This window comes from Petaurus breviceps, unplaced genomic scaffold, assembly GCF_028583685.1.
Source record: "Petaurus breviceps papuanus isolate PSGF00001 unplaced genomic scaffold, PetGlider_PUasm1.0 178, whole genome shotgun sequence".
Taxonomy (NCBI): Eukaryota; Metazoa; Chordata; class Mammalia; order Diprotodontia; family Petauridae; genus Petaurus; species Petaurus breviceps.
Window position 1 is genome coordinate 8,426,367 of NW_027185777.1, and position 26,873 is coordinate 8,453,239.

Below are 26,873 nucleotides of genomic sequence, written 5' to 3' on the forward strand. Positions count from 1 at the left end.
GCCCATGGTGCTGGAGATGGGCCTGAGACCCTGACCCCTCTGGCCTCCAACTCCGGCCCCCCTGCTCCCATACCATGATGCTTCTGCAGAGGAATGTTTCAGGGCACAATGCCTCCGGGGCAGCTTCATTATCAACCAAACTGCTCTTGACCTAGGATGGAGTCTGGTCAGGCCTATGCCCCTTTTGAGCCTACAAGGGTTAGGTTATGAGACAACATGGAAACAACTGATCTCCTAGCTTTCCCCATCCTCACATAACCCACCAGTTTTGATGTATATTTATTGACTCACAGTTCCTACTTCCAAGTTCTCTCTCAAATCCAACCAGATCCTTCTCTCCACTCAAACAACTCCAACTTTAGTTCATTCAGGCTCTTATCTCTTCTAGCCCAGATTATCTCAATAACCTCCGAATTGGCCTCCCAGCCTTTAAGTCTTTCAACAAGCCAGTCGGACTAAGGGATTTTCCTAATCTATGTGACTCCCCTACTCAATCAACTCTAGCGCTCCCCAACTGCCTCAAAGATAAAATCTAAATTCCTTCAGCTTCAGAAGCACTTTATGCTGGTCCCAACCGGTCTTGCCAGTCTTAATGGAACAGGGATAAAGCACTTAGCACAGCACTTAGGCATTTAAAGGCCTGTTCCCTTTCCCTTTCTCACCACCAGCACTATGTGATACAGTCAAACTGGCCTTCTCCTTATTCTTCACTCATGACAGCCCATCCTCTCCATGCCTCTGTACTGCCTGCATCCCATGCCTGGAAGCCAGCCCCTCCCCATCTCCATCTTACAACAAAATTTTCTTCTTTCAAATACAGCTCAAGCACCATCTTCTCCTTCCCTCCCAAACCACCTAGAATTTAAATGCTTTGTACTGATATGTGTGTATTCTCTTTGTATTTGCAGTTGCTGTGGTTCAGTCATCTCAGTCCAGCCCAACTCTTCCTGACCCCACCTGGGGTTTTCTGGGCAGACCCTGGAGTAGTTGGCCAATTTCTTCTCCATGTCGCCCTTACTGGAGTGCTAGCTCCTTGAGAGAACTGATCTGTATCCACACTGTCCAGTAAAGAGCCTGGTTAATAAGGGTCATGTAAAAATGAGGACTGATTGATCAATCAAGGTGACTAAGATGACATCACAACCTACAAAGGCTTCCATTCATTTTCAAGAAAGGTATTCATTAATGATAGAAGCAGTCATTTAAGTACCCAGACAAACCTCCTGAGCCATGTAACCAAACACACACAAATCTTTTACAAAGGCATCCCCCATCACCAACAACACTACATGACAAAGTAGCCTGCCAGATGTGGAAGATGGATCTGGGCAGGGTTGGGAAGGAAGGAAGCAACACAGCCACAAGTGCAGATGTTTCCAGGCTCCTGCTTCTGGCCAGGCCCTATTTTCTTGACAACTTCAGTGCCCAGAGTGAGCAATGCCCTAGCAGGTTCAGTTCTCCTCTTCCAAGTTGGCACCATGTCCTGACGGGTCAGCTGGAGGTATCACTTCATCAGTTTATCCTTATATTGTGAAAGGCCAACATAAGTAGGTTTTGAACTCTTAGCCAGTACAAAGGATCAGATGAATGAAACAGAGGAGCTGAGAGACGGAAGGGACCTCAAAGGCCATCTAGCCCAACTCAGACATGAATTCTCCTTCTATAACATGCCTGGACAGATGATCAGTCTCTGATTCAGGACTTTCGGTGATGGGGAAGTCACCACTTCCCAGAGCAGCCTATTCTACTTTCAGATAGTTCTAATCACTAGAAGATTTTTAACTTCCATTAAACTGAAATCTGACTACAAATTCCATCAGTTTCTAGTTCTGCCTACTCATGAGTACTTTCATGGTGACTACCAAATACAATTTACCTACAAGTTTTCACCCTGCCTAAAATTTGCCATCATCTATCCCGGTTTCTCTAGGCTTAAAACTTTGAAGTCATTGTAATCTGTGGCTCTTCAGCATCCTCTTCCAACACTTAATAACCAAGACCCGCTGATTCTTCCTTGCCCAACCTCAAATTCTCTCAGCTTCATGCCTTCCTTTCCATTGCCATGATCAACATGGCCAATCCTCTCACTCCTAGACTATGGCAACAGCTTCTTAAATAGTTCTCCTATCTTTAAGTCTTCCCATTTACAATCTAAGCTATGGCTAAACATCTGAAAAAAATTTTCCTCAGAAATCACTCTGACCATTTCATTACCTTGTTCAAGGATATATGATGGTTCTTGGTGCTTATCACATGAACTCTTTTAAGGCCTTCTACCAAGTGACCCCACACTATCTCACTAATCTTATTCTTGCTACTTCCCAACTACTTCTGTCAACCCTGTTTGCTATCTCCCCCACATACCCTGCTCATTTCACTACCTTTAGTCATGCCCTTCTCCCTATCTGGAACACCCATTCCCTTTTTTCTCTAGTCTCTTGCCTCCTTTAAAACATTGCTCAAAACTCATCCTTCAAAAAGTCTTTCCTGATCAACTCCACTATACATGTTCTATTATGCATTTATTTTTATGTTGCATTGTGTGCCTTCTTATATTTTTTCCCCCACATTTAGGATATTCTAGTTTCACAAATATAATGTAACTATACTGCTTCTCCTCAGTAATCAAATTTTCTGCTCAAAGGTGAGCATGAAATTTTCATGCTCAAAATCTCATGGTTAAGCCAGGAGACCTCAAACAGGGATGAAAGAAGCTATCTTTGGGCTAAACATGGGACTCTTTCCTACTGGAAAATATTCTAGGAGGCATCACCCTATTTAACCCACATATATATTTAAGCCATGTTATAACTTTTTTGACTTGTAATACCCTTTTGTTAATAATCCGCTAAATTCCTTAACATTATCATTTATTCCCTTTCCCCCATCAACCAAGAGGTAGTTTGTATAGCACCCACACAAATTCACCATTCCTTGAAGTGTATATGTACATATATATTTTCTTTTATTACTTGACATTTCAAGGATTTGTGATTTCATCAGCTTGGATATTGCCCTCCACTGACACATATAAAAACCCCAATCACAATTAAGTAGCCAACCATGAAGACTTGCATCCAATCCTCTTTTCATTTTACAGATCTTATAGATGAGGAAGCAAGAGAGGCTTAAGTTACTTGCTAAGATCACCCAGGTAGCATGTGACAAGGAAAATGCAAATACCACATCCTCCAACTCCAAACCCAGCAGCCTCCATAATAACTATGCTGCCTCCTCTCCTGCTATCAGCATGACAAGAAGCCTCTCCAAACTCATCTAGACCAGTCCCTGCAAATATAACTTTGTCACCGGTAATAGACAGGAAGCCTTTTCAGTGGGGCAGGATCTGCCAGAGGCAGCAGTTCTACTGGCATAACTTGGAGATCACAGAGTCATTTCCACACCACAATGAGACATCATAATAGAACTTAAAAATATCTTCCACTAATTAAAGCGAATTAATACTAATCTTGCTTTGAAGATTCCATTATATCACTTACAACATAACTGAAGATGCCCTGGGGACTCACACAAAACTAGGACTGGGAGTTACAGCATTATCTTTTCAAAACCCTTAGAATTTAGTTTTCACTTGGGGAACTCTAGTTTTTAATCACCGAGGGAATGCTAATCTTAAATCAAGAATTCTTAATCTTGTTTTTTGACATCCTTAGGCAGTCCAGTGAATGCTATGAAATCCTTCTCAGAATGTTTTCAAATGCACAAAATACATGGGATTACAAAAGAAACCAATTACACTGAAACAAAATTATCTGTGTACGCCTACATGTCTACACATATATAAACATCTATGTGCGGCTGTATATTTTGTATTATATAGGATGTATGTGTATGGGCAGCTAAGTGGCTCAGTGGACAGAGTGAGGGATCTGGAATCAGAAAAACCTGAATTCAAATATGACCTCAGATTATTTACTAGCCGTGTGACCCTGGGCAAGTCACTTCATCCTGTTTGCCTCAGTTTCCTCATCAGTAAAATGAAGTGGAGAAGGAAATGACAAACCACTCTAGTATCTTTGCCAAGAAAACTCTAAATGACGTGTATAAGTGTATATGTATGTGTGCGTATGTACACACACATACATATACGTATGTATATATATGCTTGTTTGCGTTTTTAGAAGCCTTATCTTCAATTCTCTCCCAGGGAGTGGGATGCAAGTTGTTTTTGTTTCTGTTTCTGTTTCCTGCGGCGGCTCCTTTCAGTATATACAAAAGGATCTTTTTATAAAACACACATTCACGAATCAGCAGGAGATACTGGAGATGATCTAGTTAACCTCCGTGAAGCTCGGCGTTTGATCAGGGTCTAGTGTAACAAACTGCCTTTCTTACACTGTGTTGTATCTTGTGTGTACTCTGCAAAAATGGAAACAAGACAAAAAATCACGTTGATTCCTCCCCAGTCAGAAAAAAAGCCTGGTCAGTAAGCCATGCCAGGTTTTCCGCAGGTCTCTGAGCCACTTGTCGCTGCTCACATCAGAGGGGAGTGGGCAGACTGAGCTCCACTTTCCTCTTGGACGCCGGTGGGGCCTCAGTTTCCCCGCCTGTAACACGAGGGTCTGCAGACGCTTGGCTTCGGGGACCCCCTTCAGCCTGGGATCTACGACCTCCCTTTTACACCCGCAGGAATGGGTGCAAGGAGAACCAGCGTGAAAAGTTTGGGAAAGTGGTCAGGCCGGCCGGGGCGGCCCCCCGCAAGCTCGGGAGCTTGGGGCGCCCCCGCCCCCGCCCCTGCGCCGGACCGGGAGCTACTCACACAAGCCGTGCACGTCCAGCATGTTGGAGATGCCGCGGTCGCACATGTCCACCTCGGGTTGGTTCTTCTCCCGGCTCTCCTCCACCAGCTTCTTCAAAGACTTGGACATGGTCTGCGCGGACACAGAAGCGAGAAGTGCGGAGCGCGTGGGCCGGGGGTCCGGGACCCGTGGGCGCCCCTGGGTCCCCCCCCACACCCAGCCCCGACGGCGGACAAGACCGGACCCGCGCCCCGCGCCCCGCGCCCCGCGCCCAGGCGGAACGGCCAGCCGACTGGCGCCCCCGCGCTCCGCACTACACCCGCACTCACTGTGGGGGGCGACAGCGTCGGGGGTCCTGCACCGATCAGCCGGGAGCTCACAGAAGTAAACACGCCCTGTCCCGAACCCTGGCGCAAGCGCAGACGGCACCACTCTCAGCTCCCGCCCCTCCGGCCCGATAACCCCAGGAGTCTTCCCAATTTAGGAGAATTGCTCCGAGGCCAGGGCCCCAGGGCGAGGCTCCGCCCCATTTCGGAATGTGGCGCTCCAGGCGGACCAATCACCTCAGTAGACCTGGCCTCAGACTCCGCCCCGCTCTTCTCTCAGCCCCGCCCCCAGGACCCCTCTCTTAAGATGCTGATTGGTTAAGCCGAGGGCGCGTGCGTACGAGCGCTTGCGCATGTCCAGTTTAGTCTGATTGTGTCCGTTGAGACACTGGGCAGACCCTAGGAAGCCGGAAACTGGGAAAGTGGAGCCGGCATCTCCTTCACTCAGCAGAGCTCGTGTTACTAGAAGTCCGTGCACCCCTGGGTCATTCTCTCGAGTTTTAAGAAGTATTTTCTGTTTACTTATTTATCCTGCATGCAGCTGGCTTTGTATAGACTTATTTTAAGCCTGTCGTCTCCCCCATTAGATTGCAAGCCCCTTTACCTATTTTTATATCCTCTATACTTAACACATTGACCGGCACATAGTAGGCACTTACAAATGCGTATTGGTTGACTGGACCTGTTCAGAGCTTTTTGTACATTTGCTTGTTGTCTCCCCCATTAGACTGCAAGCTCCTTGTGGGCAGGGACTGTATTTTGCCCTTTTTAGACCACTCCCCCCACCCTTAGCATACAGTGCCTGGCACATCGTAGCCACTTAATAAAGGTCTGTTGATTGGATCCAAGCCCAGGATCCCGTGAACTATCCCATCAAAGTGTCTGCAGGCTCCCGTTGTCGTTGGCTTTGAGAGGGGAGGAGGCGGCTCCTGACTTTGGCTTACTTCACCTTGCCTTGCTTTAATCCTCGGGCAGTGCCAGCCACATAATAGAGGGCGCTTAATAAATACTCGTTCTTGTTGACTGACTGAAACCTTTGGACACCTCAGAATATTGCTTTTAAATGCATCAAATAAAATATATAGGATTTGAAAGGAAAACAATTACATTGAAATTGTTATGGAAGGAATTTTTTTTAATTCCTTCAATCAATTCCTTTAATTAAAACACCAAGTTAATAACTACAGAATATAGTTATTCAATTATCATTTTTAATGCCATTTCAGCTGTTTCTCAGCAATTTCATCATGAGATTGGTTAGTTAAATTTGTCTTGGAGAAAAAAAAAAACTTCTAGGACCACAGGAAAAGGGCAGAAAAGACAGGATCCTAGGGAATGGTGCCCTAGATGAATATCCTAGAATTTGTGACTAAGCCAATGACTCTTGCTTTAAAAATATTTGCACAGCAGCAAATTTGTTTGTTTTAACAAATCTAACTATATAATATACTGATATTACACCTGCATTCTTTATCTTAAAAAAATCGGAAATTAACCTGGGGGCACAATTGATGACCCTACACATTTTCTTTTTTTGTGCTTTTTGGAGGGGGGAAGGCAGGGCAATTGGGGTTAAGTGACTTGCCCGAGGTCACACGGCTAGTGTTAAGTGTCTGAGGTGGGATTTGAACTCAGGTCCACCTGACTCCAGGGCCAGCGTTGTATCCACTGTGCCAACTAGCCACTACCTCAAATCGAGTTTTAAGCCAGTAATTCCTAATTTTGAATCAGTTAACTTTCTAAAGAACTATTCTGACAACTATTTAAATACAGTTTCCTTGGTAATCCTATATATTTTATTTTATGCAAATAAAAACATTTTATAAAAAGTATCCATAAGTTCCACCAGACTGCCATAAGGCTATATGATGTAAAAAAAAAAAAAAGTTAACCACTGTTTTAAGCAAAACTGAAGGTGGATATTGGGGATTGTAAAATTGTGAAACAGGCAATGTGTGTGGAAATCTAAGCTTTCCTCAAGACTTTTATGTAATGCCCTTTCTCATCAGGGTACCATCTGTCTCATCTACTCTGTTACTCCTCCCACCCAAAGAACTATTCTCATCTCTTTCATTCACAGGGAAATAAAAGTAATAATTTTAAAGTTATATTCATAATACAATGTTTAGAGGGATTTGGTATATAGTGTATTGCATGGGCATTCCCAGAAATCATACAGGTAGGTATTTCATCTGAAACTCAGCTAGTCAGCTTATGGAGGCGATTAGTGCCATAGTCCACTAGCAAATAAAGCATGGGAAAAAGCACATCCAGTAATTATTGATTAAAAAAGAAGACTATATAGTAATAGGACTTGCAGGGAAGCTAGGTAGCATAGTAGATAAAGCTTGGGCCTTGGAGTCACAAAGACCTGAGTTCATGTCTGTCCTCAGGCACTAGCTTTGTGACCCTAGGAAAGTCACTTGAGCTCTTTGCCTCAGTTTCCTTATCTGTAAAATGAGGATGATAAAAGTACCTATCTCCCAGAGTAGTTGTAAGAATCAAATGAGATATTATAAAGCTGCCACATAGTCGGTATTATGTAATTGTTAACTATTAAACACATACCCTGTGTATTCCTGTTGACTCAACCAGTGGTCTAAGAGCAACACCTCCAACTGGGGAACAGGTAAAGGAAAATGTTTTTAAGGCATCTATGTTCAGTCACGTTTTTTAAGCCACGTCTGGACCAAGTAACAAATTTGATAATAAGTATTATAGATTTAAGAGGTATCTAAGAAGTCATCTATCCAACCCTTTAATTTTACGGAGAGGAAACTTAAGTCCAGTAAAGTGCTATTAATGTACCAATTAAATTTGTTAATTTATTGCCAAAGGGGACACAAATAGTGTCCAGAGTGGGCTTTAAACTGAACTTCCCTGACTTGAAAGTCTATGTAATACATGTCTGTGTGCTTAACAACTGTACTATATGGCCTCCTCTCTATGCATCATATCCCCTCCTAGAAAGTCAGAATCAAGCACTGGAAATAGCTCAGAGACTACAATCACCTGACATGAATTTGATAGTTTCTAGGGGTACGACCAAAGACAAACTATCCTCTCTGAGCCATCATTTCCTCCTATGTAAAATGAGCAGGTTAAACTATATGCTTTCTCCCTCCTGTGATGGTCTCAAGACCAATAGGCCTAATCTTATAAAAAATCAATAAAATGACAAGGTTGAAGAAATGATGTATAAAGTTCCTTCCTAATCTAAATTTGTGATCATATGATATGTATGCAGGGCTTGCAAAATAGTCATAATTCTCAGACTAGGCTTTGGCTGTACAACAGAGGTCATATAAGTAGTAATAGATGTAACCCAGGATCCCTACCTTCTTGTCTCGACTTGAGCCAACCAGATCCAATATTTGAGACAATGCATCAAAATGTTTTGTTTTTTTTTCACTCATTCTTTTTCCACCCAGAGTCAGTCACCTTTGGGCAGTCTCAGAGTATATTTTATTTATAAATCTCCACCGGTATGGATAAAAAGGTTCAGAGATCCCATATGAGCACTTGTGGTAACAATGCATACCACATACAGGACAGCTTTTATTTCACCCCATGAAAAATGCGTTAAGTGTGTAACTTTCAGTAAGTAACCTATAAACAATCATTATGATTGTCTTCCCTCTCCCAGATTTATAGCACCACCTTGTGGTTTGAATTACCATTGAAAAGAAATATACCTGAAGTTGTTAGAGAAGAAATTGAAGGTGGAGTTCTATCCAGAGATTACCATCCCCCTCTCCACCCAGGAGACTGGGGTTCTGCAGTTTCCGCTATTTGTCCATAGCGTCCCCTTCTTTATAGCTGTCATGTCTTTGGCTAGGAGGCTGGGCCACCGCTTCCCCAGGGCTTTTGGTGTGTTGTTTCATCACTTACTTTTACATAATTATTAATTATTCCTCTCATTTCTGATTTCATTAAATCTCTATTTGTCCTTTGTTTGAGTACCTTGGATTGATTAGAATTTTTATTGCATGGTGGTCTGGAAAGGATGTGTTTAATATTTCTGCCTTTTAACATCTATTTACAATAAAAATATCTCTGTGCCTTAATTCATGGTCAGTTTTTTAAAGATCCATGTGGTGTTAAGAGATACAAATTTTCTTTAATATTTCCATTTAGCAGATGACATCAATCTTTTAGCTTTGATTTCTCCATCAATTTCCTTTTGTTGAGCTTTCTATTAGATTTGTCCAAAACTAAGAGGACATTAAAGTCTCTAGTCATCAGTTAATTTTTCTTTTATGAATTTATAAGCAAAGGTATTTGGAGAATATAACTTTAATGACAACGTGTATGTTTGTTGTCTACAGTTACTTTCAGCATAGTTTCTCCTCTTTATCTCTTTTGTTATAAATTTTTGTTTTTATTTTTATTAAAACTCCTGATTTTTTTTACTCAATTGATGCATACATAGTAAATTTTGTTCCAGCTTCTCATATTTATTCTGTGTATATGTTTATTTTTCATATGTGTTTCTGGTAAACAAGAGATTGTGAGGTTTCATTTTCTAATCCAATATGTTACTCTTTTTTTCCTTTTATTGAACTTTTTTTAATCCATTAACATTTAAAATTATGAGAGTTGAGTTTCTATTTTCCTTAATTTGTCTCTAATTTTTTTGTATTAGGATTTTTTGTTTATCTTCCTCTTTATATATAGTACTTTGTATCTTTAGTTATTTTTTTATTAAACTACTTTAAGGAAATTTATTTCTATAGGTTCTCTTTCCCTCACTCTCAATTTCCCTTCCCATTTGTCACCCCTTTCTATAGTTTTGGAGTTTTGCTTAACTTATTAGTTCCTTTTTATTTCCTCCTTTTACCTATTTATCTAATTCTTTTGCTCTTTTTTCTTACTGCTTTCAAGTAGTTAAATAAAATCTCCTTCCTTTCTTCCCCTTCAAATTGTTTTGTTAGTTTTTAAAAATTATGTACCTTTTTTTCTAAAAAGGACTTATTTTCCCCATTCTCTTCATTAAATCTCTTCCCTTCATATATATTCTAGACTTTTAGGTTTTGATTCATGGTCCTAATTTCCTCTTGAGTCTCTGTATTCCTTATGGAATTAAAGCTTCTAAGTTCCCTGAGTTCTGCCTTCTAATTGGTTTCTATGTTATTGCCTTGTAAATCTAGTCCCAAACCATATTTTTTTTTCAATTGTGTCTTGTTCTTAGATGTATCAACTCCTTTAGGAAATTGAGAGGCTAGAAGTATTGTCCAAAGGCAGATATTTTCCCAGTATTCATGATTATTCATTTCATTACTTTACCTTAACCTCTATATGATCATGTAACCCCGTTTTCCATGAAGACTCTGGGTCCATGGTCTCCCTCCTTTCTGGAGGTTATTTGCCCTAGGAACCCCTGTCTCCTGAGGCAAGATGGTATCTATCCATGGAGACACAACACTGTTTTATTGATAGTAGTCTCACGAAGCACCAAATCCCTACAAATTATATCCATCATAAGGTCTCCATTAACCTACTATAGGTTGTCTTTCTTCCCCTTTGGTTGTAACCTTCAGTGAAACCTCATCCGAACACTAAATCAAGATCTTCCATTTTCTTTCCCCATTTCAGTTCCTCCTTTTTTGCCACCTCAACCATTCTCCAGTAGACCCTCTTCTTCCTAAGAAACACAGGATTTACTTTTCCTTCATTTTTTACCATTAATTTTATTAGGATCTATCATGTGCTTACCTTCTATTTTCTTCCTCCCCTCTCCTGTTTTATGTTCTCTCACATTCTGCAGTTTATTGTCACACACACATACAAAAAAATGATTCATGTGCTATGAGATTTAATCCATGAGGTTTCAGAACTGTTTCTCCACCTTCAGTTCTATTGCCCTTGTCTTCTTGTGCCCTTGTAGAAAGAAATATCTTAGTGGTTTCTCTTCTGTTACCTGTTGCTGTTGCTACTGCTGCTGTTGTTTTTAACTCCATAGATATCTCTCTTTCTAGTCCCCACCCCTCTCCTATACACCCCCACCCCCCCCACACTCTTTTTTTCTGGGGTAATTTATGCCATTACTTGTGCCTTCCTTGGTTGCTAGATTTGTTTAGTTTTTTTGCATTTCTATCATCTAGGGTATGGCACAGCAAATAATCTACTAACATTTTTTTTTCTGCATGTGGCAATGTTTTACTACTTTTATTGAACATCCATTTTTTTTTCATTGATAATTAGGCTCAAGTTTGTAGGGTATATCACCTTAGGTTATATCTTCACCTTCTTTTTTCTTTAGAACACATTATTCCATTTCCTTCTTTGATTTCTGGTGGGTCCAGAATACTCTCATGTTATTCAAATTCCCTTTCCTTTATTTTTAAGATATTTCTTTTGGCTGCTTGCAGAATTTGTTGTTTGTCATCAGAATTGTTCAATTTAACCACAAGGTGTCTTGGAGTTTGCCACATAGGGTTTTTTGTTTGTTTGTTTTTTTGGAGGTGAGCTCTGCATGCTTTTGATTGAGTTTGGTTTGTGTGTTCAGAAGTTCTGGGCAGTTTTCTTGTATTACTTCTTGCATTGTGGTATTCAGGTCTTTTGACTTGTGTTCTTCTGGAAGAGTTTTAATCTTTATCTCTACACATCCTATTATTGAGATCAATATGATGTGCTTGCATATAAATCATGTTTTCTTTGAACTTTATTGCTATTTGCTTTTTCTTGGATAGTCCTTTACTTCTGCATATTTACACTCCCAGCTCGTTATCCTCCATTTCCCCCCCACTCCTTTGGTGAGACTTCTCAGTATCAATTCAAGTTATTCTGTTTTGCCACTTACTTCCACTGTGAAGGCTATAAATTCTATTTCTACAATTCTTACTTATCTTTTAAACCATTCAGGACCATTCTGCTGGGATTCCATGCTCTCTGGGAATGAATGCACAGGGTTGACTGCCTCATCAAGTGTTGATTGATTTTACTTTGTCTTGCATGATTTATTCAGAAATGTGGGGACCCCTTTAGACCTCCTCTAGGTTATCTTCCCTTCTGTTATTAACATCTTCCCTGTTGGGCTATTATGCTCACAGTTTTTAACTGAGTTTTCTTTCTCCTGAGATCTTTGGTAATTTCAGGCAATCCCTAAGGTGTTTACTCAGTATCAATCTATATAAAAAGTGGAATAAAAATGGGGGATGTATGCTCATCTAAAGTCTTCTTCAGTATTGTAGAGAAACATCTTGTGCAGAATTCAAATGAAAGAGAACTTTTTGTTGATACTGAAATTGTATTTGCAGATGAGATTGTATTCATTGCACAAAGTTAAACTCCAGAATATTGTCAAGTTTTCTCAATTAAATTCATGATCATTTAAAAAAGGACAGTTTAATTATTCACACTGGGGGAAGAAAAGGAAGAAAAAATCCATATTGTACAGGAATAAGCATCTAGGTGCAGAATTGAATAGGAAGAAAGTTCTGGCCAAGTTACATTTGGGAGAATGTACAATACTTTTAATGATCCCACGTTTCTTGCAGCTACAAAAACTCATCTCTTTAAAACCAATAGCTCCCCAATGTTGCTGTTAGGATGTGAATAATGGAACACCACAATCTTACAAGATTCAGAATTGAAAATAACAGCAAGATCAATAAGAACATACATTGTGGGTACAAGTATACCGCAGCATGTTACCAATAATGACTTTACCTTCTGGAGGTGTCATCAAAGTCATATGGGACGGTGATGTAATTGGAATGTCAATCCCTTTTCTTTCAGGGGCATTGGATGCCTGCCCCCCCCCACACACACACACACACTGATGGCCTGCCCTGGTTCCCAACTGCCTATTAGTGCTGGAGTACAGGAGATGTGCTCTGCCCCAAACAAAGCAAATGCCTCCATTGTTGGGGTGAATGTCCCTGCTAAGGAGCTCAGAGACACAGCAAAGTATGTGTCCATATGTATCTATACAGCATACTACCACATTTGTAGTGAATTTTAAAAATTTAACACAACTGTTAAAATCTTGTTATGTTAGGTTCATTTTCTCATTTCTAGCTGATCTTTTTTCATTTTTAGATTTGCAAAGCAATTTTTACATGCCATTTAAGTAAACGTTTAAGAAACATTTTTATTTTAATTTATGAAACATAATTTAAAATGCAACATATCTTGATACGGCAGGAGATTTCACTTCATATCCAATGACTGTAAATATTTTTTCATGGGGGGAAAGATAAAAGTACAGGCTATTCCCAACAACAGATAATGATGTTCAACTCCCCTTTATCATGATAGCAGCATTCCGTCACACACTTTATGAACTGATTATCTCTTCAGTAGAGCCCAAGTGCCAACTAAGTACATTGAACATCTAAATACTGCTCCAGTTTAACTGGAATGCTGATGGGGAAACTGCATACTCAGCATGAAATTTGATAAAGACACGATGAGTGGAGGCTACAAATGGAGCTATGTTTGTATCCTAAAATTTAAAAAAGAAAGGAAGATGTTAGGTATTCACAAATTTAAGCATTTTTTCAGATATGATCACATAAGTAAAAACACTACATGGGCAGATATTATTAAATTTTCATTAATCCTTCCTATGCCATGTACTGTGGTCTGGACAATAAACTTGTATAGAGGAGCTCAGAAAAGGGAAAGATGCCACTGGGCTAGAGTGGCTTGAGAAGGGAAAGCTTATAATGTTAAAACTGGAAAACTTAAAAGATGTCTTTCCTCATTCCTTAAATTTGAAAGTAAGAAAACTAAGACCCAGAGGTGTGGGGTGACTTGCCAAAAGTCATAAAGAATCACTGACAATGATACTCCTGGCATCTAGTCTAGTCCCTTCATACTGCCTCTACTTTTTTGGGGGGCAGGGGGAGGTTAGAAGGGGAGGCAGGCAGGGTCAAGTGACTAGCTGTGGGTCACACAGCTAGCAAGCATCTGAGGATGGATTTGAATTCAGATAAGTATTCTATTCCCTGCACCACCTAGCTGTGCCTATGCCTTTACTTTTAAAGGTAGGATAATATAGTAGAAAGAGCAATGAATTGGTGTTTTTCCAGTCAAATGTTCTTTATTGTATTAATATTATCAATAAAGTATTATATGGTTTATATGTTCTTTATTGCATTACCTTCTATGGATCACTGTGTATAAAAATCTGATAGTTCCTTAGCTTTAATTTGATCTACTTTTTGTAAGTTTTTATACTTTTTGTGCCTTAATTTTTTAGTTGTCCAAATTCTGAAGCAATTGGTGATAAGGTATTTACCCAATAGCAATTTAACTTAATTTATGTTGCAAGAAAAAAAATTACAATTCTTCACACAATGAGTATCTTCCATGTATCTTAATGAAGAATATTGTCTTACAGTCTTCATGTAAGAAAACAGTAACAATATTTAAACATCAAATGAATGAATCATGGGATTTTAGAGATAGAAGACCTTAGAAAGTGGTTCGTCCAACCTCCTTTTACAGAGGAGAAATCAGCTCAAAGGGATTAAGTGATTTGTCTAAGGTCAGTGGCAGAGTAAGAATTACAATTCCTCTCTATCATACAGGGATGTTGTGAAAAAGAAATACTAAGATAATATATGTGACAGCATATTGGAAATGATGAACTGCTACACAAATATAAGACCGGGAGGTTTTTGATCCAGATCTATGATTTCATCAGCACAGGGAACTCGTGGTTCAGAAATCCCTCTTCCAACACAGATCAATAAGCCTATCTCTTACCATCCAAATGAAAGTAAATTACATTAGGATATGTATAGGATATGAACCCAGGTCTTTCTGACTCCAAGTTTATCTATGACATCCATTATGGCATCCTGCCTCTCAAGGGAATGTTATTTATTTAAAAGTATACATTTTTATATGGTTACATTTTTTCCTTTTCTAAATGGCTACAAATTTGTAATTACATATCAAACCCCCTTCATGAAATCATCTCCCCTCATCAGAATTTTCCTAGGAGTAGTAGATGTAGGGCTTATGGGTCTGGGCCTGTTATTTTATCAGTGTAAGAAACTCCTAGAGTTCACAATCCCTCCACAGGTGTAGACAGGCACACTGTCTATTACTGAAAGTCTGAAAGAGCTGTCCAGATAAGTTGAGTGGCTTGTCTTTGATCTCATGGCTAGTGATGCTAGAGATAAGCCTTGAACTCTAGATTTCCTTGCTCTAGGATCATCCTTTATTCATTGTGCCACATTATGGGTTTTTGTGAAATATAAATACCAGATTTTATTATGTAATACCTCTTTTTTCTTCTCTTGGAATTGCATAAATACATGTTATGTGTGTCATGTGGTTTGTCTAGACATTGGAATTCCAACTGTTTATCCATAAGGATGCAGTTTCACAGACTAATTTCTTTTGCATCATTATTATTTCTAATAATAATAATAATAGCAAGAGCTCTGAGTTTTACAAAATGCTTTCCTTAAAACCTCATGAGGTAAATAGTTTGAGTGTTATTATCTCCATTTTACAGGTGAAGAAACTGAGACACCGAGAAGTTAAGAGACACAACGAGTAAGTGTCTGAGTCCAAGTCTGGTGATGTTCCCTTTCCCCTCCATTGCCTCTCTCAGTTACTCAGAACAATCCTCCCAATACACTTTCCCAGTACTTCATGAGAAGATCAAGCTATAACTTAGCAAGTATTCCTTGTGTTTCTCTTAACCATTTTGCCCAGCTTACTTTCTTCTGTGTTCCTTATCTAGATATTCGTACAATTTTAAGCAGGTATAGTGGGTGGTGCCATGTTTCTGTGGCCTTCTTACTGGGCTACTTCATTCAGATACTGTGCATAGCAACAGCAAGTGAAAACAGATTTTAATGTTGTTAAGAGCCCTCTAGATGGCACTCTCTCCTCCAAAAAGGAAAGAAACATTTAACTGCACCTTATCCAAAAAGTTTCTCATTTTGCTACTTTGCATTTCTTAGCACATAAAGTTACCCCCCATCTTGTATTTGGTTCCCAGAGACCATTTCACTCACCGCTCCACAGTATGGTCCATATGATGGAGAGCTAGCATCAGGTCCATCATAAAGAATCAGATAGTTTTGGATGCAATCTCCTGGATCATCAATGCTGATAAAATAAAAGCTGACTGTCACCGTTCTTCCCGCAGGGGCAGCAATAGTCCACTCACAGTGAGTATTGTTCTCATAGGTACCAGGGTAGCCAGGACTAGTGAGGGAGCCAGCCACCCCGTAGAGAGTTCCACCACAGCCTGAAAGAAAAGTTGGAAGGAGGTTAGTCAGATTTCAACATAGTCACAAGGATCAGAATTCAAGTTCCTTGTGAAATATAGGAAGTTATAAAAAGGCTTGTCTTCTACAGGTCACTGGAGGATCTTGTAACCACAGTGAGGGGAAGGCCCTTGGCTTCATGTCCCCAAATAGAGCTGGCTCTGAGTTAGTTTCTTCCAGGCCTATTCCCCTCAAATGAGAAGTTTGGAACAAAAGGAAGGGAAAAGGGAGAAGAAAAGCAAGAAAGATCAGGACCACAAGGTGTGTGTCTAGCTGTGTGGATCTGTTTGTATATGGTGAAGTGAAGGCAGCTGATGGGGATAAAAGAGAAACAACCGAGACAAGGGGATGAGAAGGCAAACTGGGAATGAGGGTGAGGAGCTATGACCATCCTAAAACGTCATCACCTGCTGACCTGATCCAGCAATGCTGGGACTGGGAGATTCCAAACCAAAAATCTTAACGTCATCAATACTTCATACATTTTTAAAACCATATTTATGAAATAACCATGATGTATCTATCTATAATACTAGCTAGAAAGGCTCTCTACCCTCCGTCAGCATCTATGACACATGATATTTGGAATGAAGAGGTGATTCCTTCTCCTTTTGTGGTCTGACTGTAATAGTGATAACCTAACCATCGTTTACTCTTTGATATTATGTAAAAACAGAATAAGGAACAATTAACAAAGTTTTTCCTATCCCTGGCATTTGATGATGCACTTAATGATAAACAATGGCCCATTACTGCACCTTTTGGAGTCTCTCACTTATTTCAGGAGAAGGAATTATCATCGTGAAGCTTCTGTGCACATGCATGATGTTTAACATGTTTTAATAACTAGAATTTTTAAAAATGTGCATTTCAGCATGAGAGCTGATCAAAACTGACAAAAATGTAAAGTGATAAAAAGATAAAATTCAAGTAGGAGTTGTGGACTCTCACTGTGAAAACTTCTTCTTTCCTCAATCAGGTATACAACGAATAGCTGGAAAACATATTATTCCACCTTTGTCTTTTGCTCTTCCCAGTAAGTAATCCAAGATTTTCTGACTGACTTTATCACTGAAAGAGCAGGAATAGCCTGTAGCTAATGGCCTACCGAATAGGGATGAAGTCCACAGGATTTCGTATCCGTGACCGGAGTGCATAAAGTCACTCTTGAACCGTAGATACAGAAGGTGGTTTTTGGAGAAGATGGGATTAGGGAGCTGAGTGCCACAGTACTTGCCAAGTAATGGGGAACTTCCGTCACTCCCATTTCTTACCTGTAAAAAAGGCAAAGTCATTAACCGTTTAATATCAATCCTATTTTACCCCCTGCCTCTATCACTCTTGAACAGTCAGTATAAGTAGAGTTTGAAAAAGGCACATACAAAGTTTTACTTTCTTATTTCTGCCAACTCTTTGAGCTGACTCAGCACTTAGATGCTCCCCATGATTCCAAGCCCAGTACTCTATTCACACTGTCACGGTGATTTCTCTGCTTTATATAGAGGGGCAGGTAAACAACAACAACCCTCAAATCACATATTAAAGTCCATATGCATTTAAATGAGATCACATATGCAAAACATTGTGCAAACCTTAAAGGGCTCCAGGAATATTCTACCCTCAGACTAGCTCAGTGAATGGGAGCCCAGTCATGGAACCACCATCTCTAGAGTGAAGCACTTCCTCCCTCCCTGAGATGGCCTGCTCCCCCTCCATACCATCTCTCTGGCTTTCCCCCCATTTATTAACCTGTACCACCTTGTGAGGTAGGTCTTATTATGCCCATTTTATAGATGTGGAAAAGGAGAGAAGGAAAGAAGGACTTGCCCATGGCCACGTAGTAAATAATGGGGATAGAGGTCCAGCATTCTCTTGACTATAGTATGCTCCTTCTCAGCATGGAGAAGGCCTATAGAAATGTTCGTTGGGGTTTTTTCGGACCCTCATAGTATTGTACATATGCTAAACATGTAAATCAGCTACAAAGAAGAGGCGTTAGAACTGTACAAGGTTGATGTTGCTTACATGTTGTAACCTAAGGGAGATGTTGAAGATACCATGCACAAAAATCTTTCTCCTTGGTAGCACAATGCCTAGCAAATAGTAAGCATTTAATAAATGTTAGACATCTCATTAGCTGACAGTGAGGTGTTAGTGGCATGTCAAATCAACTTTCTTCTTGAAAGGAAGAATGAGGTAGGCACTAGGCAAAAGAGGGGCACAGGAAGACATTAAGCAGGAGGTGGAGAAAGAGCACAGAAAAGGAAAGTGCGGGACACTGAAGGCCAACCTTGTTTCAAAACTGAGCCCAGGAGGGCCTACCTGACCTCTAAGAATAAGAGTTAGAATTCTTAGAGTAAAATAGCAAGGAAAATAACACCAAACAAGTGCCTCTTCTGACCAAGGCTCTGTGTTACACCTTGCAAGAGAGGCACAGTTTAAAACTGTACATTGGGGGTGACTAGGTGGCACAATGAATAGAGCACCGGCCCTGGAGTCAGGAGGACTTGAGTTCAAATCTGACCTCAAACACTTAACACTTACTAGCTGTGTGACCTTGGGCAAGTCACTTAACCCCAATTGCCCTGCCTTCCCCCTCCAAAAACAAACAAAAAACCTATACATTATCTCTGCCCTCAAGGAGCTTATAGGTTAATTGTGGTTTCAAATCCTAGGATAGAAGACATTATAAATAATAATGCTATCACTACAATATCTCACAATAAGTATATTATTATATATAGACACTAGCATGGAATGTCATGGAGGGGAAGATGCCAAGGCAGGGCCATGGTTTTTATACCCTCTGTGGGCTACCCCTTTCTGGACTGAATCTAGATAATTACTATCTCTGGAATGGTAGCCACATGCTAACCACATTCAGCAAATATTAGCCTGGAATAGGTTTGAACTAGGGAATATTGGAATAGGACCCCAACATAGCACATAAAGGTCCCTTTATGTGGCCTCGCTCTACCCATTCTTCCCTGAAAGGTCAGATTTCTAGGATCAGAATGAGGGAGTGAAATATGAATTTTTGGAGTGAAAGGCGGATCAGAGCATCATCTGTCAGTGGTGGCACACACATGTTGGCACAGTTCTAAGCTTGCTCCTACATTTCGCCATCTGCCCTCAAGCTCCATGCATGGCTACAGCCAATGGTTCAGGAGCTTCAGGCAACTGATCACAGCCCTGGCTTGGACATATTCTCTGGGCTGAAAATCCTTTGCTTTTTTATTCTGTTTTGTTTGGGGTTTTTTTTTGGCACTAGCAGTTTCTGGACATTTTGCTCTTCGGGAGAGGATTCACAAGAATCTCAGAATGATATCTTTGCTAGAGAGAAGGCAAACTGGAGAAAAGTGGAATTTGGGGGACCTCCCTAAGGCTCCTTTTTCATCTAACACGAATGGATCACCTGGCTTGCTTTGGGAGGTGGGGGCTCTGAATCCAATTCTGCTTAACAAGAAAAGGTCATCAAACTTTTTTTGGTGGCATCATCATTTTTTTTTAAGCAATAATGTATCTGTCCATTGACTTATAAAGAAATATTTACATGCTCAAAACCAGGTTTCACTTTTATAAAGTAAACAACAAAGTGTACTCTGGGGCTACTGCAGCCTGAAAAAGAGAGCTGGGGCTGACTCTCTGGTAGTGAGATGAAGGCGCATTCTCAGACCCCTGTTCCTTTATTCAATTTTTCATTGAGTACATCTCCAGATTTGAGCTCTGGCATATAAGGGAGGCATGAAGGGACAAGCACCTGAATGGCCCCCTCTGGTGGCAGAAAGGAGCCACAGCGGCACAAAAGCCAGCAGGAGAACTGCTTCTTCATGTTCCTGTGGAGGAGGTCCAGATAGACACCATTTTATATCTTGACCCGTGATCACCACATATAGTGTCCATGAAACAGAGAAAGTTAAACTGGTAAAATCTTAAAATGACAATATGTGAATTTTAAAGTATCAAACTTAGAAAGAACTCTAAAATACAAAAACAATATATATTATTTTGAACTATGTGAATGGTTTTAACAAACACATAACACTGAGTTTCATTATATAGTTAGGGTTAGGAAAAGATAATTGTAAACTATTTCGAAAGATCATTCACTTTGAGATAAGTTGTTACAATCGTTAATTACATTAAACTTGGTTGTCAATTACCTCGAGGAAGTCGTTGGTGCATTCCCTTGTGGATTCCACATTGAATGAGTGGAAGAACAGTGTGATGGAGTGGTTTGATGGGGCTCGGAGAATGGTAGAGCAGTCCAGGTCATGGCTGTAGTCCTCTGGCCAGCCAGGGCTCTTCAGGTAGCCAAATGCTTGGTTATATTCTCGGTTGCAATCTTAGGGAGGGCGGGGCAAGGCATGAGTGAAGAAGAAAACACATTTGCAATGAACAGAAGTCATCATATCGCTTTTTTTCCCAGTTTCATTCCTTGGATATTAGCAGGAATTAGATATTTTCCTTAGGACAACTAAGGTTGTAACATTCATTTCCTCCACTTTCTTAGTTATATGACCATTGAATCAGATGCCATTCAGGTCTCCCAAGATAACCAACTCCTTTTTGGAAAATTGCTTAGCTCTGATTAAAGTGGAAACTTTTTGTTGACTACATTTTTTTGGTAACTGAGTCCAAAAGTTAAAGGGTTCATTGTTGCTGTTGGTTGCTTTCATCACTAACAATTTTAGGTTTATCCAGACTAAGAATGGCCTGATCACTACGTCTGGGGAATAAGCTTCTTCAAATCAAATAAATTGTTTGTTCAAGATCTCAACATCATCATTTACATTTCTAACTAGGGAAATAAATGTGTTAGTTACTAACTTTCCAAGTGGAAAATAGTGCTTAGTCATTTGGACTAACAGTAATTTTTAATTTAGCCTCCTTGATGTCCCTTGAATCAGATATTCCATCTTTGGACTCTACATTTTCATTGGCTGTCCTCCATGCCTGGATTTCTCTCCTGCCCCGTTTCCATCTCCTAGCTTCCTTTAAGTTTCTGCTAAAATGCCACCTTCTGTAAGAAGTATTTCCTAAATTAAAGATATCTATAAGCATATGAAAAAATGGTCTAAATCACTATTGATTAGAGAAATGCAAATCAAAACAACTCTGAGGTACCACATCTCACCGGCCAGATTGGCTAAGATGACAAAACAGGAAAATGATAAATGCTGGAAAGGATGTAGAAAAATTGGAACCCTGATGCATTGTTGGTGGAGTAGTGAACTAAAGCAACTATTCTGGAGAGCAATCTGGAACTATGCCCAAAGGGCTATAAAAAATGCATACCCTTTGACCCAGCAATACCACTTCTAGGGTTGTATCCCAAAGAGACCAGAGAAGCGGGAGGAGGACCCATATGTACAAAAATATTTATAGCATCTCTTTTTGTGGTGGCAAAGAATTGGAAATCAAGGGGATGCCCATCAATTGGTGAATGGTTGAACAAATGGTGGTATAAGAATGTAACAGAATAGTGTCGTGCTATATGAAATAAGGAGCAGATGGACTTCATAATAATCTGGAGATACTTATATAAACTGATGCTAAGTGAGGAGAGCAGAACCAGGAGAAATTTGTACACAATTACAGACACAACATATGTGTGACAACTAACTTTAATAGACTGGGCTCCTCTCTGCAATGTAAAGTTATAAGACAACTCCAAAAGGTTCATGATGGAAAGAGATATCCACATCCAGAGAAAGAACGATGGAGTCTGAATGCAGACCGAAACAAACTACTTGCTATGTTTCTTTTTCTTGTTTTGTTTTGCTTTCTCTTTCCCAATGATCATTCCATTGGTTATAATTCTACTTTACAACCTGACTAATGATTCATGTGAAGGTATTCATAGATCCTATATTTGATTGTATGCCCCACCATGGTAGGGCTAGGGGGGGAGAGAGGGGAGAAAATTTGAAACTCAAGGGACTGTGGAATGGAATGTTGTAAACTAAAAGTAAATAAACAAATTAATAATAATTTTGAAAGGAGAAAAAAAAAGAAAAGGAAAAAAAAGAATGGAAAAAAAGAAGTCTTTCCTAATTCCCATTACTGATAATGCCTTCTCTCTAAGATTATCCCCAGTTTGTCCTGTCTATAGCTTACTTATACATTTTTTTTAATGTCTCTTCCATTACACTTTGAGCTCCTTGGGACCAGACTGTTTTGGTTTGGTTTTGCATGTCTTTGTATCCCTGTGCTTACAGTGACTGACACAGAGTAGGTACTTTATAAATACTTATTGACCTGACCAGGTGACTTACAATAAGCTTAGTAACTTTTTCATTTGTAACTTAGGTCTCACAGAGAAACCCATTCACCCCATGTGGGTGAATACTACTAGTAACAAGGACTGATTTACTTACTGGAATCAATGCTCATAATAACAGTGGAAATCAAGAGAACATAAGAATCTGTTTTGACGCTCACCTGCGACTTGATAGGTAAAGGTGACTCTGCTGTCATTACGGAATTCTGCCGATTTGAAAACCACAATAGCAGTTCGCTGAGAAGAATAAAACTCAGGGACAGCCGAAGTATCTTCGCTACAGAAACGATGTACTGGGCTCTGATCATTCTGAAACTGAATGGATACAATGTCATTCAAAAGCGAGGTTTTTGCTCTCATGAAAAGCAAACCTGAGCAGTATTTAAATCACCTATTGAAATATAATTTAAACATTCTGCCAAAAATCAGCTCTGATGCTAAGTATAAAAGAGCCTACAACTAGATGTGGAATGGCCATGGCCTACTGTTGCTATTCACTCAGCAAGATGAACAATTTATGCATGGGAGGAAGAAAATAAAGCTCATTTTTGTTCATCTCATAACAGTGTCCCTCCATTGTACAGGTAAAAAACACGTGAGCATTGATATGAATGGTTTCAAGGAAGATTGAAATTATGATAATGTTTGCTTAACTTTAAACATAAGTAAATCAGTTTTATAAATAAATAACATGCAATGTGACCCCATTGTTCACTAGAGAGTGAAATTTGATATGAGAGACTTCTATCCTGGGCCCCACCAAAGAGGCTTTTTAGCAAAAGCTTCCCTTGAATTGCTGTCCAATAAAATGGAGACTCTCTCTAGTGTACAAAATACAATGAGGTGATTATTTAAAGCTCACAAATCATAAGGCTTGAAGGGGCCTTCTGCACTTAAGTGGTCTTAATCTTTTGCCTCTTTTTGTATCTCCAACACATAACACAGTGACTGACCCACAGAAGGATATATGTTTACAGATTGATTGAACCTCTCCCTCTCCTCCTCAACTATGACTATTATCCAAACCAGTTATATAGAATTGGGAGAAAGGTATAAATTGTTCTGTGATTATTACCTCGGGGGAGTCCTGAATCTGTAGGTAGTTCTGGGAGCAGTCCTCAGAGTGAAGCTGAAATTCCTGCACCACCAGCTTGACTTGTTGTTGGGGAGGTGCATCAATGATCCAAGTGCAGATGGACAGCGGGAAAAGAAGGTCAGGAGAATGGGGTGATGCAGTGGTCTGGGGACTTGAGGTGGCATTGAATGTTCCTCCACATGGTACTGTGCCAGAGGGAGAAAGAATAGTGAGGTCATACATTGATATGATATTTCCCTGTGTGTGATCTTGCCTGATCTTCACAGAAACCTTGCAAGAGAAGAGACCCAAACAGTATTATCCCCATTTTGTTGTTGTTCAGTTATTTTAGTCATGTGTGACTCTTCATCACCCCATTTGGGGTTTTCTTGCCTAAAATACTGGAGTGATTTGCCATCTCCTTCTTCATCTCATTTTATGGATGAGGAACCTGAAGCAAACAGGGTTAAGTGACTTGCCAAAGGTCACATAGCTAGTAAGTGTCTGAGGTCAGATTTTTGAACTCAAGTAGAAGAGTCTTCACCACCTAGCTGCCCATTTACAGATGAGTAAACTGAAGTTAAAAGAAATGAAAAGGTGGCGCAGTGAGTAGAGCACCAGCCCTGGAGCCAGGAGGACCTGAATTCAAATCTGACCTCAGGCACTCAATACTTACTAGCTGTGTGACCTTGGGCAAGTCAATTAATCCCAAATGCCCTGCCTTCCCTCCCCCCAAAAAAAGAAATGAAAAGACTGGCCCAAGGACACACAGTTAATAAGTAGTATAACTGGGACATGAAAACCCAGGTTGTCTGATTACAATATATAAATACCATCATGTAAGCACTGTCATGAAAAGATGCTGCCCTTAACTGACTAGTCCACAATTTTAAATTTGTTTTAATGGATTATGGACAGTACCTTAAACTGGACTGAGACCAGCTTTAATGGACAAAGGAGACTTGGCTTCTTTGTGTACATCTGCTGTCCTATTTACATTATGGCCAGTTTGAGCTTCTATAGAGTCAGGGCATTCCAGACAAGCTTTATCTAAGAAATTTTCCTTTTGCAATGTTCTAGATCCCTTCAAATTACTTACCGTCCAAGGTGGTGTACTTAGCACTAAATCCTTCCCTTTCCACAGATACATCACTGACAAATTTAACTGTAAGGAAGTTGCCTCTAGAGATAAAAGGAGCAGGCAGAGTGGAACCACAGAATGTACCAACCAAATTGGCATTTGCATTGTCACCATCATACACCTGTAAAAGACAAAGAGCTTATCACTCATCCAATTATTCTCAGGCCTCATGTTTTATGCTAAATTGGCTAGTTCGTGGGTTAACGTGGACCAAGTTTATTGATCTTTCATCTATTTTTGCATGCTCCAAGAAGAGCTGGCCTCATATGAGAAAGACAAAGTGACAGCTATATCCTGAGCATCCTTACTAGGTGTTCAACGAAGATATTGATTAGAGGCTCATACATCTAGAGCTGGAAGGGATCTTAAGTACCAGAGAATGCATTTTACAGATGAGGAAACTGAGGCAAACAGGGTTAAGCAACTTGCCCAGAGTAACCCATCTAGTGTCAGGTCAGATCTGAATTCAGGAAGATAAATCTTCCTGATTCCAGGCCAGCACTCTATCCACTGCACCACCTTGCTGCCACTAATAAAAAAAAAAAACTAGATAAAAATTAATGGCATTTATATCCAGCTACAGAGATATCTGTACTCACATATTTACACATGCACATAATTTTAATGGGTTAGGAAAAAGGTGAAATAAAACGCTACCCAAAGACAATCTACCTCTTTGACATTCAGTCCAGAATTCTTTCTCTCTTCATGGTATTACTAAACAAATGGACACTGGTATTTTTGTTTTAGGCGTGGGATGTGTCTCTAAAGTTTTAAATTAAAAGTAGCAGGTGTTTCAGGGACCTCAGAGCAGAGTTACAGCTACTAATGTGACCAGTGGTATAGAAAGATATCAAGATATGAAGTAAAATAGACATTTAGTGAATGTTTGCTGAATGAATGAAGCCAAATGGCCAAAGAAACAAACAAAAAAAACCCACAGCAAGCTCAAACTAGAAATAAGCAACTTCAACACTAGATGGCAGTTCCTTCCTTCCTAATGAACATGGAGAATTTCCTTCTATTTGGTTGGCCCCAGAAGGCAGAATGAGGCATGAGAGGCAGCTTTCAGGCCAATGTGAAACAAATTCTATCAACCTGAGCTCTCCAAAGTGGAAGTGATTTGTGAAGAGCTTGTGGATCCCCCCTCATTAGGGGTCTTCAAGAAAATGCTGAAGGGTGTTAGAAAGGGGCTTCTTGGTCAAGTCAAGACTATATTATATTACGTGGTCACTGAAGTCTCTTCTAACCCTAAGGTTTCTGGGAGGCTGTGAAATTGTTTCTACAAAATGACATGCTAATGGAAATAGTGGAATGGGGACTAACCTGTCACTTCTCTGGTACTGGGAGTTCCCAGTAAGGAAACCTTCTTTACCAATTTAAATGGGTACAGTCTGGGCAGCGTAGAGGGGTGCTGTTCCTCTTGGTGAAGCATTGAGGATGGAAATAAATTAAGAATAAAAAAGGTCTGGCAACCTCATAATTAAGATTTCAATAGCAGAATTTCAACTTTACAACAAAGTGATTATACATTACCGTACAAATATAATGAATACATTGTAAGAATCCTCCATGGAAGTCCTACTTCAGTATAATGGAGGTGAAGCTGGGCTTTTGAAGGTTGTGCCAGTGGACCCAAAGCCTAGCAGATCCCATCAAGCCAAAAAGTCATTGAGAGCAGGGCTCCCATACCCCATAACATCCCAAAAATAACCTAGCAGTATTTGGATGGCAAAATGGTGACGAGTGTTTTCAGCAAGCAATTTATGAAGATCATCAGCTGAGAAAGAGAGGTTATATTCTACATGAGTAAAGGGAATATTGGTATAAAGGAAATAGTCGGTCTTTGAAGTACTGACACACCATAATAATGATGCAATTAATACTCCTGCTAGTTGGACAATTTACTATTGTTGAATCTTTCATTCTGAGATTTCCAAAGTGTGTTCAACTTCATCTCTAGCATTAATAATTTAATTTCCTAAGTTTTAGGTTTTGTGACATTTCTGGTATTTTTTTTTTTTGCTTTTATTGGAGGGGGAAGGCAA

General features: G+C 39.9%; 2 protein-coding genes and 1 long non-coding RNA gene across 6 annotated transcripts in view; 1 reads left to right on the forward strand and 2 right to left on the reverse strand.

The window, feature by feature from the left end:
- RSU1 (Ras suppressor protein 1) overlaps positions 1 to 5,323 on the reverse strand; it is a 245,625-nt gene extending 240,302 nt beyond the window's left edge. For 2 of the 4 annotated variants that reach the window (XM_069086253.1, XM_069086252.1), the window contains exons 1-2: positions 5,090 to 5,320; positions 4,781 to 4,892 (exon numbers count right to left, since the gene is read on the reverse strand). In XM_069086253.1, the coding sequence (XP_068942354.1) occupies positions 4,781 to 4,889 (109 nt within the window). In that variant the 5' untranslated portion in view covers positions 4,890 to 4,892; positions 5,090 to 5,320. Of the gene's footprint in view, positions 1 to 4,780; positions 4,893 to 5,089 lie in introns of all 4 variants that reach the window. The other 2 variants (XM_069086255.1, XM_069086254.1) reach the window with 1 other exon arrangement.
- Positions 5,324 to 5,394: 71 nt separating this feature from the next.
- On the forward strand, positions 5,395 to 22,778 carry LOC138159916 (uncharacterized). Its single transcript, XR_011168003.1, has 3 exons — positions 5,395 to 5,593; positions 15,564 to 15,604; positions 22,639 to 22,778. It is a non-coding gene; the product is annotated as an uncharacterized lncRNA (long non-coding RNA).
- Positions 13,162 to 26,873, reverse strand: part of CUBN (cubilin) — a 298,821-nt gene continuing 285,109 nt past the window's right edge. Inside the window, exons 61-67 of the mRNA XM_069086260.1 lie at positions 24,784 to 24,946; positions 23,685 to 23,890; positions 22,771 to 22,924; positions 20,490 to 20,671; positions 17,435 to 17,600; positions 16,072 to 16,307; positions 13,162 to 13,535 (exon numbers count right to left, since the gene is read on the reverse strand). Coding sequence (XP_068942361.1) covers positions 13,425 to 13,535; positions 16,072 to 16,307; positions 17,435 to 17,600; positions 20,490 to 20,671; positions 22,771 to 22,924; positions 23,685 to 23,890; positions 24,784 to 24,946 — 1,218 coding nt within the window. The 3' untranslated portion in view covers positions 13,162 to 13,424. The remainder of the gene's footprint in view (positions 13,536 to 16,071; positions 16,308 to 17,434; positions 17,601 to 20,489; positions 20,672 to 22,770; positions 22,925 to 23,684; positions 23,891 to 24,783; positions 24,947 to 26,873) is intronic.